General features: G+C 51.1%; 1 protein-coding gene and 1 long non-coding RNA gene across 4 annotated transcripts in view; one reads left to right on the plus strand and one right to left on the minus strand.

Moving 5' to 3' along the window:
* The window catches only part of WHRN (whirlin), a 110,891-nt gene that overhangs the window by 65,274 nt on the left and 30,996 nt on the right, over positions 1-14,621 (minus strand). For 2 of the 3 annotated variants that reach the window (XM_054520516.2, XM_009244788.4), the window contains one exon: positions 4,911-5,036. The exons of the other annotated variant lie outside the window; for it this stretch is intronic. In XM_054520516.2, coding sequence (XP_054376491.2) covers positions 4,911-5,036 — 126 coding nt within the window. The remainder of the gene's footprint in view (positions 1-4,910; positions 5,037-14,621) is intronic. 3 annotated transcript variants of the gene reach the window in all.
* Positions 6,441-10,074, plus strand: LOC129047994 (uncharacterized). Its single transcript, XR_008509953.2, has 3 exons — positions 6,441-6,692; positions 7,041-7,114; positions 8,039-10,074. It is a non-coding gene; the product is annotated as an uncharacterized LOC129047994 (long non-coding RNA).

Here is a 14,621-nt window from a genome sequence, read left to right on the forward strand (position 1 = left end):
CTATGCATATTTTTGCATTCATATAGAATACAGATGAAATCCTGTTAGCTATGTGGTTTTGCAGCCCGAGTTTTCCACTTAATAACAGCCCACGGACATCCTTCCACATTAATAACTGCAGATCTTGATCATCGTCTTTACACAGCTGCACAGTCTTGGGTGAATTACATCTCCCGTGTGATCGGGCTGTTTCCTCAGCAGCATTGCCAAGGCATCTTCTCCCCACCTGGCTTTCCACGTTCAGCCACATGGGCCTTCCTCTGCACGCTGGAACACTTCTTTCCACTTCAGGGACTTGGCATTTGCTGTTCTTTCTGCCTGGAATTCTCACTTCCTCTTTCACATAATTAGTTTTGTTCTCTTTTAAATTTCAACCGAAATGCTTCCTCCTCCAGGAAGTCTTCCCAGATATCCAAGACCAGGGTTGGTCTCCCCGGGCATACACTCAATTGGTTCCATGTGCTTTGCCATCTTGGTATTATTACAATTGTAACTAAATACACAGTTGTGTAATTTGTTTTTGTTTTTCTTACTAGAATATAAGCTGAGGTGGTCAGAGACTGTGTCTGTCTTGCTCAGCTCAGAAGCTGCAAAGTACAGTGTTAGCTTATAGGAGTCATGAGTATATATACTCACAGACTAAATGGAAAGAGGAAAAGCAAGGGAGAGCCACAGACACGTGCTTACACGGAATGTCCACATCCTTCCACACAAAAGAGGGATCTATCAGCTGGTTACTGGTTTTGGCATCTCTTTGTAAATATGAAAACTATAGGTGAAACAGAGTGGAGTACATTCCTGGTGTCTGGGCACCCTCTTTGTGCTGGCTGCCAGGAAGCTCAGAGCCAAGTCTGTGTCCTGCCTGTAGCTGGGTCTGCAGCCCCACAGAGCAGGGTGTTCTGGAATATCACTCATCCAGGCTTCATCTCTTTTCCTGTCCGCCATTTTCCTTCTCCCCAATTTCCTCCACTCATTCAAAATTTTTGCTCTATGTAAAGAGAACTCTGCAACTTTTCAGACCAGGAAAATGTACAGATCTAGGAGAAGTCCTCGGAGATCATCTAGCCCAAGTGTCCAAGCAGGGAGACTGAGGCCCAGGGAGGGGAAGGACATGCCCACCTTCACACAGCTGGTCAGTGGAGGCCCCAGGGCTCCTGTCCTTCCCTGCTCAAGGCAACCCCAGGCTCTGTCAGGCCTCGGTTTAAATAACAGCTCTGATAACGGAAAGAATTTGATCTTGGGCAACTCAGTTTAAGTCTGTAAGTCTTGGTTTCTTCAGCTGTAAACCGAGGACTGAGAGGCACTATACCATAGTAGTTAAGAACGTGGACTTGGAGTTTGCTGGGGTGAGTTAAAATCTCAGCTCTAGCACTTAGCTGGGTGGTCTTGGACAAGTTGCTTAACATTGCTCCTAAATCTATTATCTATAAATCGGCAAGAAGAACATTCTTTTTTAAAATATATCACTGCAAAAATTGTGTAATAATGAATAAGAAATATTTAGCACAGTATGTGACATAGTAACTGCTCAATAAAAGGGTAACAGGATAATAAAAGACACCACCCATCAGTAATCAGAGAGACAGGGTGAGATGCCCAGTGCTCTCAGGCCAAGACCTAACGTGTTGTCTCTCTGGAACGCTCCCTCTCTCCCTTTCTCTTAACGTGGATTTAATCAGAGGGTACTTACCACCAACAACGTTATGTAAGCTGTTCATGCATTTATGTCACCAAGGACACTATGGCACCACACAACATCCTCTCAAGGAGGGACCAGAGGAAAACTGTTCTGAGGCCTCAGAAAGAGGAATAACTAGGCTTTTCAAACAAAGCTGGTCTGTTTTCCTCTTACAGACATCACTGACTTGCTTCACTCTCTGTGTTGGCTGCCAGGAAGCTCAGAGCCAAGTCTGTGTCCCGCTTGTAGCTGGGTCTGAACCCCCATGCAGCAGGTGTTCTGGGAAATCACTCATTCTGCTTCATCTCTTTTCCTCTGCCCCCATTTTCCTTCTCCCCAGTCTCCTCCACTTATTCAAAATCTTTACTCTGTGTTTAGAAACTGTCTCTAATCTTTACGTTTTTGGGGAAAATAAATGGCATTTAAACTTCATACAGACTAAATGCAATGTGGTATGCTGGATTACACTGGATCCTGGAACAGAAAAAAGACATGAGTGGAGAAACTGTGAATAACGCCTGTAGTTTGTTTAACAATATTGTACTGATGTTAGTTTCTTGGTCTTGACAAATATACCACGGTTATACATGATGTCAACATTAGAGGAAGCTGGGTGAAGGATAAACAGGAACTCTCGGCAACTTTTCACTAAGTCTAAAATTATTCCAACATAAATTTATTAAATAAAAATTCCATACAGAATATTATCAGATTATTTCCCCCTGGAGTCCCAACAAAGCTTTACTCCTACCTGCTAAAAGCAAAGCAAGCACCTAGATCTAACACGTTTCAGAATCAACTAGACCCGGCCGACACTGTGGAACATCTCCTACCCATCTGGCTGGCCTGGTTATGGGCACAGTTCTAGAACCAGACTCCTCATTCCTGGATGGGAATCCTGGCTTTCCCTCTCATTGGCTGTGCAACTCTCCGAGTCTCACCTACTGAGCCTGTAAAATGGTGCTCACCAAAGGGTAAATGCTTGAGGGGATGGATACCCCATTCTCCACGAAGTGATTATTACACACTGCATGCCTGTATCTAAACATCTCATGTATCCCACAAATGTACACACCTACTATGTACCCACAAAAATTAAAAATAAAAACATAAAATGGTGCTCACAATAGAACCTACTTTCACGGGAGTATCATGAGGTCAAACAAGTTAACGACATAAAGCACTTGGAAGAGCATCTGGGAAAGAAGACACATGATCCATGTAAATTACCATGTCTATAACAATGATGATAATGATGTTTGTCTGAGTCAATCTGAGCTGCTATAACAAAGTACCACAGACTGGGTGGCTTATAAGCAACAGAAATTTACGTCTCACAGTTTTGGAGGTTGGAAGTCCAAGATCAAGACGCCAGCAGGTTCAGTGTCTGGTGAGGGCCCACTTCCTGGTTCATAGACTGTGCCTTCTTACTGTGTCCTCACATGGTGGAAGGGGCGAGGCAGTTCTTGGAGCCTCTTTTATAAGGGCACTAATCCCATTCGTGGGGCTCCACCCTCACGACCTAATCACCTCCCAAAGGCCCCACCTCCTAATACTATCAGCTTGTGGGTAAGGATTTCAATGCATGAATTTTGGAGGAACACAACCTGTGGCAATGTTTACTATAATAATAATAATTCCCCATTTGATCTTTGCAATAACCCTGAGAAAGGAATGTTACCTATTATTATTATATAGTGAAGGGAAGCAAGGTTAAACAAGTTAATGATGTAAAACACTTGGAAGAGTAACTGGGAAAGAGGAAACATGGTAGATGTTAATGATTATGTCCATAATGATGATGATGATGATGATGATGATGATGTCTGTCTGTCCCTTTGGGCTGCTATAACAAAGTACCATAGACTAGGTAGCTTATAAACAACAGAAATTTATGTCTCACAGTTTTAGAGGCTGGGAAATCAAAGATCAAGATGCCAGCAGGTTCAGTGTCTGGTGAGGGCTTACTTAGTATTATTAACAGGAAAGGGAAGCCGAGACAGGTGGAGGGACTCTCCAAGATCACACAGCTATGAAAGCAAAAGCAGCAAAACTGGGACTTGAACCCAGTCTTCCCTACTGCAAACTCGGAGCTCTTCCCAAAATGCCTGTTTCCTAAGAGAACCTGACAGACATATCATCTCTGTACTCCAGGCTGTCTGCCATGACGTGGCTTGGTGGCCACATGTGACCTTTTCTTCTTGTCTGCATGGAAAATGAAATCTCCTGGTATCAGGGCATGCAAGGAAGGCCCTTTGTTACAAAGATACAACCTCATCATGTGCTTCATTCCCCTGGCTTTGCACACAGACTAGGCATCCATCTAGTCAGTCACCAACAGTCAGACACGCATGGTCCTTCGGCCAGCCACTCCCATGCTTCCCCTTTACCCATCCCTCTCTCTCACACTCCCCATGGCCTGGCTCAAGGGCCACCTGTGCCATGGTCACCACTCCATATCACTGCTGCTGTGGCATCCCTGGCATCAGGATTTAAACACATGGTGCTCTTTAATTTGGTGATTGGTGTCCTGGGTCCAGCGTCCCCATGAGCAGTCTTGTCTGTCTGAGCAAGTTCCTGGGCTACCCTGCAGGGTGCTAAGTGAGGGCTTTGAAATTCAGACTGCCTAAGTTCAAAGTCTGCTCCGCAACCCACCAGTTGTGTGGCCTGGGACAAGTCAGTTTAACCTATGTCTCAGTTTCCCCAACTGGAAAATGTGGGTAGTAATACCCTACCCCTCAGGGTCACGTGAGGAGTCAACTAGATGACAGGTGAAAAGTGGATCACAGACGCTGGGCACACAATTAGCGCTCTTTAAAATGGGAGCCAGTAATATCATTTCGATAACTGCTGGTTGTCTGGATTGAATGCCAGGCCTGAAGCTGCCCAGGGCACCCCCAACCCAGCTTATCACTTTCTCTCCTCTTCCCTCTCCACGCATCGTCACAAACCCTGAAGCCAGGGCCACCACAGGCCATCAGCAGTGTTTGCAAAAAAGCAGCACGACAAGTTCGGGCTGGCCTGCTGCGTAGGCGGCCACCCCGCTGCTGTGAGCTGTGAATTTAGAGGTACAGCAGCCAGGGAGGGCTCCCCAGCTGGGACCAGTCCTCAAGGTGGGGTGCTGATTGCTCTGAGAATCAGCTGGAGGTCTATTTAATGCTGGAGGTCTATTCAAAATCAGCAGCAAAGAGCTCCATGCACAGAGTTTTCCCTCCCTCAGGCCCTCCTTCACCTTGAGCCCGCTGCCTTCTGCTTCAGAGCCTGGGTCCACGCCAGTGATGTAAATGCCAAGGCCATACTCAGCTCCCCCACGGATCGTGAGGCCCAGGGACCGGCCGTCCCCCAGCACCAGGTTCACCTGTCAGAGGGAGAGGATAACATTAGAGGGACTGGGGGAACCATACCTTCAGGGGACAGCAGGCTGCAGAGCCCCCTCTCGTACTTTGGAGAGCACATCTTATCCGGCTGGCAAGGAGGCCCAGGCCAAGGCCTGGAAGATACCCTAGAACATTCCAGTTCCTGCCCCAGCTCTGCCTCTGACTTGATGGGTGACCCTGAGGAAGCCCCTCACCCCCTCTTGGTCACAGCTGCAAGTGTAGTGGGGGAAAGGTGCTGAGGGAGATGGCCTCCGGGATCCCCTCAGGGCCAACACCCGGGACCACTCAGACGCTTCACTCATGTTCTTCACGCCACAGTGGCCACGTTCACCTGAGGCTTCAGTCAGGGGGTGAGTGTTCGTGCCCTGGGGTCTCAATTAGGCTCCATCTGCCCTCCTTAGGATCAAGGCTCAGGCCAGGTCAGGGCAGCCACCACCCTGCTTCCCCAGGGGTCTCCTGCCACCTCAGGGGTCTCCTGTCACCTCATGAGTCTCCCGTCACCTCAGGGGTCTGCCTCCCCAGGGGTCTCCTATCATCTCAGGGGTCTCCTGTCACCCCAGGGGTCTCCTGTCACCTCAGGGGCCTCCTGCCTCCCCAAGGGTCTCCTGTCACCCCAGGGTTCTCCTGTCACCTCAGGGGTCTCCTGCCTCCCCAGGGCTCTCCTGACACCTCAGGGGTCTCCTGTCACCTCAGGGGTCTCCTGCCTCCCCAGGGGTCTGTCACCCCGGGGGTCTCCTGTCACTTCAGGGGTCTCCTGCCTCCCCAGGGGTCACCTGTCACCTCAGGGGTCTCCTGTCACCCCAGGGGTCTCCTGTCACCTCAGGAGTCTCCTGTCACCCCAAGGATCTCTTATCACCTCAGGGGTCTCCTGTCACCTAAGGGTCTCCTGTCACTTCGGGAGTCTCCTATTTCTCCTGGGGTCTCCTGCCTCCCCAGGGGTCTCCTATCACCTGGGGGGTCTATTTCTCCTGACGTCTGCTGTCTCCCCGGGGGACTTCTGCTCTGCCATCCATCCTGAAGGACCATGATGGTCCCTGGCTCTACATACATAGGGTGCACCCACTAAATGCAGTCCCAGTGCTGGGGCTTGGAGATGAGACAGACACAGTCCTGCTCGTGAGGGGCCCACAATCTAGTGGTACAGACAGTCAACAGGACTTCACGGTACAGTGCGAGCAGCGCGTGACAAAGTGGCTCGAGGGCCACATGGGTGCAGAGAAGGGGCAATGGTCCTGACTGGCGTGGGGGGTGCTTCCTGGAGAAAAGTGGTGTCTCTGATGAGACAGGAGGGTGAGCGAGAGTCAGCCGGTGGGGGGGAAGGGAAAATGGAACATTCCAGAATATGGGACAGCTCAGGTCAGTGCTCAGGAGAGCAAGCCCCGCCCAGGAGGAGGTGAGTCACAGTGGCCACAGCAGGTGCTGGGGGACAGGGTGGGGCTCGCGAGGACAGGCAAGGGATGGCTGCGGGCAGATTCTAGAACGGTTCCTAATCCATGAGGGAAGCTGCAGGAACGTGCAGGTTAAGTGTGTCTCCGGTATATGAAAGACGGATTCATGGAAAAGAAAGCAGGGGACCAGAATAGCTGAAACCTAGCCCAAAGAGACGAGAAACACCTGGCCACAAGACCCAGTGACAGGTAAGGGATCCAAAGAGAGCACAGTGTGACTGCCCACGGGACAGGGAGTGGTGGGGGAACCTTCAGGCACCAGGAAAGACACATTTCATTAGGGAAAGCCATCCAACCAGATTTCTATTTCGGAAGTTATTCATCCAAGAGTTATCAAGTGTTCTGTGCCCTTTAAATGTGTTATCTCATTGAATTCTTCAACCACCTTGGGCAGAGGTGGTGAAGAAGAGAGACTCAAGTCCCAGCTTCCCAGGGGAGGGCACAGCTGTGTGACCTTGAGCAAGTTACTTAACCTCTCTGTGCCTCAGCCTCCTCACCTGAAAATGAGGATACAATAATATCTGTCTGTCTTGTAAGGTTACCACGAAGAGGATCAAATTAAGAGACAAGTGAGAGCATGTGGCTACTCTCTGGCCCCTAGCAGATGCTCAGTAAGTATTAGCTACTGTTGGTTCTGTTGCGCACATGACGAGTCTTGTTGGGAAACCTGACAATGTCACACAGTCGCAGCCAACTCGTGGCCAAGTCAGACCTGGGTTCTGCCCACCTCTGGAACTCCGAACTCTTTAATTTGCTGCTTCTCTCTGGGACCCTATCTGGGACCACCGCTTGGGAACAAAAAGCGGTGGCTTTGCTCCTGTTGGTTGCCAAATGATGTCAGGAAAGAGTCCAATAGACAGTGACTCTCCAGGGTTTGGTTCCAAGATGGCAGACTCTGCGGTATGTCAGGGTGGTCTATCCCATGTAGGACGGTGCCAGGAGGGCACTGCTCTGTGGGATGGACCCAGCTGCCTTAGTCCAGGACCAGCCCCAGTTTGCTCCTCAGACAGAATGACCACATTAGCAAGGAGGGCTCTGGTGAGGCCCACAGGGCTCTGCAGGGAGCAAGCAGGAGACCCACATGCAGCCACTGGGTAGACAGATATTCTGGAAACAGCAGGCTCTGCGGACACTTGAGGTCAGACTTGGGAACAGTAACTCTGCCCCCATGATCTGACCCATCCTGCCCGTGCTGTGCCAGCTCCAAGGCTTGAGCAGATCTGAGGGGACCTGAGTTCAAGGCCCACCCTGGTCCCTTGTCACAGGCAGCTCTGCATATTTGGGAGGAAACCGCATGGTGGTTAATGCACGTTCAGGCTCCAGAGCCAGACTGCCAACTTGCTAGGTGTGTGGCCCCGGCCAAGTTGCTTCACCTCTCTGTGCCTCAGTTTCCTCATCCAGAAAATGGGGAAACCAGTCACGCTCACTTCCTTGGGCTGCTATGAGGGATGAATGGGTCCATTTGTGTAGAGTGCGTAGGGTCATGGCTGGTACAGGGAAGCACTAGAAAACAGTGGCTGTCGTTATCCTCACAGCGGCATCTCAGCCAAGCCAACAGGTGCGACCTGGAAAGCATGCGTGGCCTTCCTCAGGGGAGATGATGACTGTGGGCTGCTATGCAGGCTGGGACGACCACGTGGACATGAGCCAGGCTGGAGTTCCAACTAAACGCTTTCGAGCCTGGAGTCTGCGCTAGGCCTTGTGCTGGGTCCCTCCAGAAGCTCAGGAGTCACCGGGTGGTAAGAGAATGCTGAGAGAAAAGAACAAGGCCACCCAGGACGGGACACTGCACCCCCTCCAGGACCAAGGCGCTCCTCCTCAGGGCAGCGAGTCTCTCCTCAAGAACTGCCCTAGGCCAAGGGAGCACCTCACCAGGGTCACACCCCTCCCTGGAGGCAGCTCTGTGGCTAGTAGCTGATGGGGGTGGGTAAAAGCCAGCCCCTGCCTCAATTCTGGACACCTCTGCAGGGCCATCCCAGCTCCAGAGCTCCCTGTGGGACCTGCCGAGATCCGTGCTGAGACGGCACTTGCAGCCCCACCCTGTGTCCCTCACTCCTTTGCCAGTGTTGACCCCAAGGCACTGCTGCCACTGTAACAAATCACCACAGTCAGAGCCTAAGAGCAACACAGATTTGTTATCTGACAGTTTGGGAGGTTGGAAGTATAAAGTGTGCCAAAAGTACCACACTCCTCCCAGAGGCTCCGGAGGCGAACCTGCTTCCTTGCCTCTTCCAGCTTCTAGGGGCCGCCTGCATTCCTTGGTTCACGGCCCCATCCTCCATCTTCAAGGCTGGCAGCACGGCATCTTCCGATCAGCTGCTCTCTGCTTTTAGCATCACGTCTCCCTTTCTCTGACCTCTTGATTCCATCTTACAAGGACCCCTGTGATGACACGGGGCCCACCCAGACAATCGCCCATGTCAAGACCATCACATACTCACATCTGCAACATCCCTTTTGCTATATAAGGGTTCCACTCACAGGTTCCAGAGAGGAGGAGGTGGATATCTTCAGACTTGAGGATACTCTTACAAACCTTTTTCAGGCAAATCTTGGTCTCAGAGTCTATTCCCAGGAGCCCAGCCAAAGGCAGAGCTCCCCAGAAATATGACCAATGAGACTTAAAGGCTGGGGCGGGGTGGGGAGGCAGCCAGGGACAGAAGAGGGAAGATGCCATTCCAGGAGCAACAGCATGTGCTAAGCCCACACACAGCATGGTGCGCAGCTCCGTAGAGTCACCACACAGGTCCTGTATGGCCACAGTGTGGCAGGAGAGTGGGGGAAATGGCTGAGATTCACCTCACTGGTGAGGGTGCCATGAGCCAGGCTAAAAGAGGCTGGGCTATGAGCAAGACAGTGACAGGCTCCAAAGTGGACTCCAGGAAGACTCCTGGAAACGGGAAGCAGGAGAGGGGTGACTTTCTAGAGATCCCCCATGAGAAGTGGTGTGTCTTACGATGGTGTTGATGTAGGAGGAAGGTGGGGTTCAGATCAGGGACAGAACAGAGAGGCTGGCTGAGGACACAGTAGGCATCTCCTGCCTTGATCCCCACTCCTGCCACGACTGGCAGAGCCCCCTCCTCCATGCTGCACCTTAAGGCCTTGGAACACGCCAGGCCCGGCCTGGGGTCTACACACCCAGGATCTAGCCCAGCTCCTTGGGTGACCTGCAGGCAGTCCCCCGCCCCACCCCACCCCACCGCCGCCCCCACCCCGGGGCCCTTCCAGCTCCAGGACATGAAGATCCCAGTAGGGAGAGAGCCAAGAGGAGCTTGGGCGTCTTTGCAGCCAAGCCCAGGAACACGCAGATGGCAGCCCGTGTCTGCAGCAGCCCACTCTGAATACTAAGGATGAAAACAAACCTCCCCACCTCCCCGCCACCTCCCCATAAATTCTTTACATCAGAATAAAATGAGTCTTTATCACAGAACTGTAATAACAGTTCTATCAAGCACAGGGTAATCTGCCTCAATCACTTGCTGAAAATTCAACCAGCATTTGGCACGAATCGGAATTCATCTATGGGAAAGCAAACGACGCTGTGAGAAGCAGCCTGGCCCAGTGAAAATAACACCACTACTGCTAATAATATTAATAGAATAATAACTCATAAAATTGGTCACCAAATGTACTGTTTCCTATGTCCCAGGCACCGTGCTCAGCACTTTACACGCATTACCTCACTGAATCCTCACTCCTCCTCTATGGTGTTGTTGTTATCTCCACTTTCCAGATGAGGAAACTGAGGCTCAACTCTCACTGAGGGGTGAAATGATGGGGCTAAGATTCACATGCCCAGCTGCTTGGCCTGCCTGCAGTGCCTGGGCATTTAACCAATGCACCACACTGCCTCTCACCGGCCTGAGTTCAAGTCTTGGTTCTGCCCCTCACTCTTGGGCACCCTTGGGAAAAGCCCTGTTGCTTCTCGGATCTTCAGTTGCCCAGTCTATGAAATGAGAATTGTGCAACCTGCCTGGGGCCAGCACTGCCTGTAGCCATCTCCCTTCCTGCCTTGCCACGGAGCCTCAACTATGTCCAAGAGGCAGCCAGAGCAGCTCCAGGAGATGACACCAGGCTAGGTTATCCATTCCCCTATACCAGGAACTGGAATGGATGTAGGTAATTCTGGGCCAGTTTTGGCCAAGAGGCATGGTGGCAGATGTCTGCTAGGGGATTCTGGATAAGATTCTCTACTCTGAAAAGACAGGAACACAGCAAGAGAAGGGCCTCCTGCTCCCTCCACCCACTCTGCTTTGGGCACGGTTGTGAGAGGCTGTGACGGCAGGAGCAGTGGCTGCCACCTTGCAGCTGTGAAGCAATGAGCCCAAGGCAAGAGCCAACAACAGTAAGGAGAGACTCACTCCCTAACAAACCAGAGCTGGGGCTGCCCAGCCCTACACCTCTGAAGAGAACAGTGAACACCTGAATGTGTGTGCTCCTATAATCCAGGCTTTCTGTGATCCACAGCCAAAAACACCCCTAACTGATAGCGCCGTCCAGGGCTGTTGTGAGGATGAGGATGCGTGGGCTCCCAACTTCCACCCTTGCTCCTGCCATCTACCCTCCATCCAGTAGCCTGGACAGTCTGGCCGGAATCTCATATGCACCAGGTCCCTCCTCTGCTCAAAGCTCTGCCATGGCACCCATCTGACTCAGAGGAAAGTCCCCAGACTCGGCCATGTCCTCAGAGTTGCCCATGCCTGCTGCCTCACTCCTCTGTAATCCCACAGGTCTCACTGCTGCTCCTCAAGAGGCCCTGCTCTCCTGCCTGAGGCTTCTAGCCGCCTGGAGCACTCTGCCCAGACAGGATGGATCCGTGTACAATCACTTCCTCATCAGCTTCAGATCCTTTCTTCTGTCACCTTCTTAGTGAAGCCTTCCCTGCCCCTTCTCTAACCCTGCCCCGCGCATACACCACCCTCCCATGCCTGTTCCTTGCTCGGTTCTCCCTCATTTTACAAAAGACTGTATATTGTTCCTTTTCATGCCCCTCACGGTCCCCCCACAACACACTAGAGCGTCAGCCCTTGACAGTGGCCAAGGTGTTGTCTGCTCTTTGTCTGTTCACTGCTGTATCCCCAGTATGCACAGCAGGCCCATTATAGGTACTTGGTACATATTTTGGGGGAAAATATTAGTACCTAGTCAGCATTTAGTAACTGATGGTTGTTGCTGGAATTCATTACTATGTCCAGGCACTGTGCTCTGTGCTTATGAGCCTTGATTATTAATCCTTGAAACAGCCTCACATGGCTGGCATGGCCATCCTCCAATCATGGATGGGGAAGCTTAAGTGACTCATCCAAGGTTAAGTGGCTTGCCCAAGGTCACACAGTCAGGAAGTTTCAAAAACAAGCTTCAAACCCAGTGCTGCTGAGCCCAAAGCCCCTGCTCCTTGTGTTCCAGGCTTGTAGCAGCCTGAGCAGAAGGGCAGGTCCCATCTTGTTTCTGTGGCTGCTGGAGACACATGAGCTTGGCGGAGCGGCTGCTTCTGCTGCAGCAGGGTCTAACTGCTCACTGCAGAGTGGGGGCCGTGGGACAGGGACACTGCAGTGGAATAAGACTTAGGAGGTTCTCAATAAAGCTCATGGGCAAATGACCAGGGAGGGGTGAGAGGGGCATCTGAGTTCTACAAACAGCTGTTCCTGCCCGCATCATTCCCCCGAGCAGATTCCAGATGCTGACCAAGATGACTGGTGCTGTGTGCAGGCAGGCTCTGCTGTCTCTCCTGGATGGAGCCACCACTGTGACTGTGAGAGGGCCAGACCCAGGGGACACTGAAGGGACCAGGCATAAGCCTGAGATGTGAGCCTGACCTGTCCCAGCCACTCTCTAGCTGTATGACCTGGGATAATTCATGCAGGCTCTCCAGGCCTCCATTTTCATATCTGGAAAATCGGAATAATGACACTATCTGTAAATATTTTATAGGACTGGCCTGCCAGTCAAATGATTCTACAAAACCACAGTGAAATCTGAAAACTGCAGTGAAGAGATAAGCCCGTGGGAAGCTGTGCTTCCATCACTCTGGATACTGGTTCATCGCGACATTAACAACCCCATCTCTAATAAATATGGGTGACAGAAGTGTTAAGTGTGGTATGTGGAAGCAACAGAAGCAGGAAACGCAGGCCGCCTTCTGAAAGCCCATCTGTGAGTTTCTGTTGGATGCTCTGCAAAGGCCCCAGGCTGAGCCATGACACCTTCACAGTCAGAAATCAAAAACAGGTAACCAGTCCTGCAGCTCAGACTGGATCCTCTAGCCTGTAGGAGGCACAGAGGAGAAGGGAAGGCGCCTGCCACAGAGGAGAGTCTGGAAACATCATGCTTATTCCCTCCACCCCAAAGACCCCACGGCAATACACTCGCTCTCCCATTCCCGATGCAGCCTCCTCCCCTGGGTCTTCCTTCCTTCTCTCCTGCCACCCCGGCCCTGTAAGCTGATTCAAGCCATCCTCCATTTCAAGCCATTTCAAAGAAATGAATTCACCCCACTCAACTCAGGAACAATCTCATCCTGAATATGTACACAGGAGGGAGTACTGGAACCTTCCCCCAAGGTTCATTTTCCACCTTTGAAGTTCACCTTGACTAAAACAAGAAACATCATTACTGACTCCAGAAGTTCTTTGTGTTTTTACTTAGCCACTCTCACCCCTCTTGAAAACGAGCTTTGCACACCTTGCTTTTCATGGTCTTGCTAAAGGTCTTTGCATACCTGAAACTGATTTTGCCCTTCTTCCCTCACCAGCTAAGAGAATGCCCAGCAAGTCTCTGTTGTCTACAGAAAAAAAGTGTCCCCCACCCACACACATTCCCAGCCCAGCATCTCAGCCTGCAGGAGCTAACTCCATTCTACTTCTCCAACCTTGTTTCACAGCCAAAGGAATAGCTTAGGACCTGTCTTGCTCTCTCTAACCTCTGGATATTGTCACGCTGTTCCCTCTGTCTGGGTCACCCTTCCCTTCCACTGCCACATGTCCAAACCTAAAATGCTGCCTCCTCCAGGAAGCCTTCCCCAATTTCTCTGGTGGGCAGGACCTCCCTTCTCTGCACACTACAGCACTCTCCCTGTCCCTTTCAGAAGACATGTATCACATTTATACCTCACAGAATGTGCCAGAACAAGTCCTGTGCCACAAACTTGCCTCTTCACACTGGGGAGGTGAAATAGGGGAATGGTTAGGATCAAGAGCTTAAAAAGACGCAGAATTGACCTTGCCCCTGAACACCGCCATGTCCCTGCTGTGACCTTCAGCACTGTCATCACGTTGCTAAGGCATCGCATAAAGTCCCAAAGTAAAGACAGATCAGGAAAAAACTCATACTACCTCACACCCACGAGGACAGCTACTCTCAAAACAACAGAATAACAGGTGCTGGCCAGGATGTGGAGGAAGAAGAACTCTTGTGCACTGTTGGTGGGAATGTAACATGGTGCAGACACTAGGGAAAACAGTATGGTGGTTCCTCCAAAAATTAAAAATACAACTACCATATGCTCCAGCAAGTCCACTTTGGGGTATATAACCAAAAAAATTAAAAGCAAGAGGCAGAACCAAGGTTTGAACCCAGGCAGCCTGGGACCCAAGGTCTTACCATCCCTGCCACACTGAGGCTATCCCACTTAGCCCCCCCCCATGACAAATTGATTCTAGTTTATGAGAGCTACAGAGGCTGCAGGTTAGAACAACATGAGAAGCCATACAGGGAGCACTCTGCACCCTGCCCCGTTCACTTCTGAGGATTTGACAGTGATTTAAGAGCAGCCACGTCTGACTCCCTGAGCACTACATCTGTTCTTCCCTCTGTACTTTGTCTTCAGCCTCACGGGACAGGTCTCATACCATGGCACAGAGAAGGACACTCCTGAAAAGGGCTATAAAGCTATAACCAGCTCCAGAGGACAGCATAAGGATTTTCAGGGTAACCTGGCTACATGTGTGATTTTTATGCCACTATTGCCCTGAGAACCCACTTCCTGAGAGGTATACTTCCTCTGTGGAGGTTATGGTTACAAGTCCAAGAGTCTGGCCGTGGCTTTTTCGACTATCAGAAGATGGGACCAGGCTGCTGGAGAGAAGAGAATCAGACCCCACCAGGCCCCTTACCCAGGAT

The sequence above is a fragment of the Pongo abelii genome, chromosome 13 (assembly GCF_028885655.2).
Source record: "Pongo abelii isolate AG06213 chromosome 13, NHGRI_mPonAbe1-v2.0_pri, whole genome shotgun sequence".
Lineage (NCBI taxonomy): Eukaryota > Metazoa > Chordata > Mammalia > Primates > Hominidae > Pongo > Pongo abelii.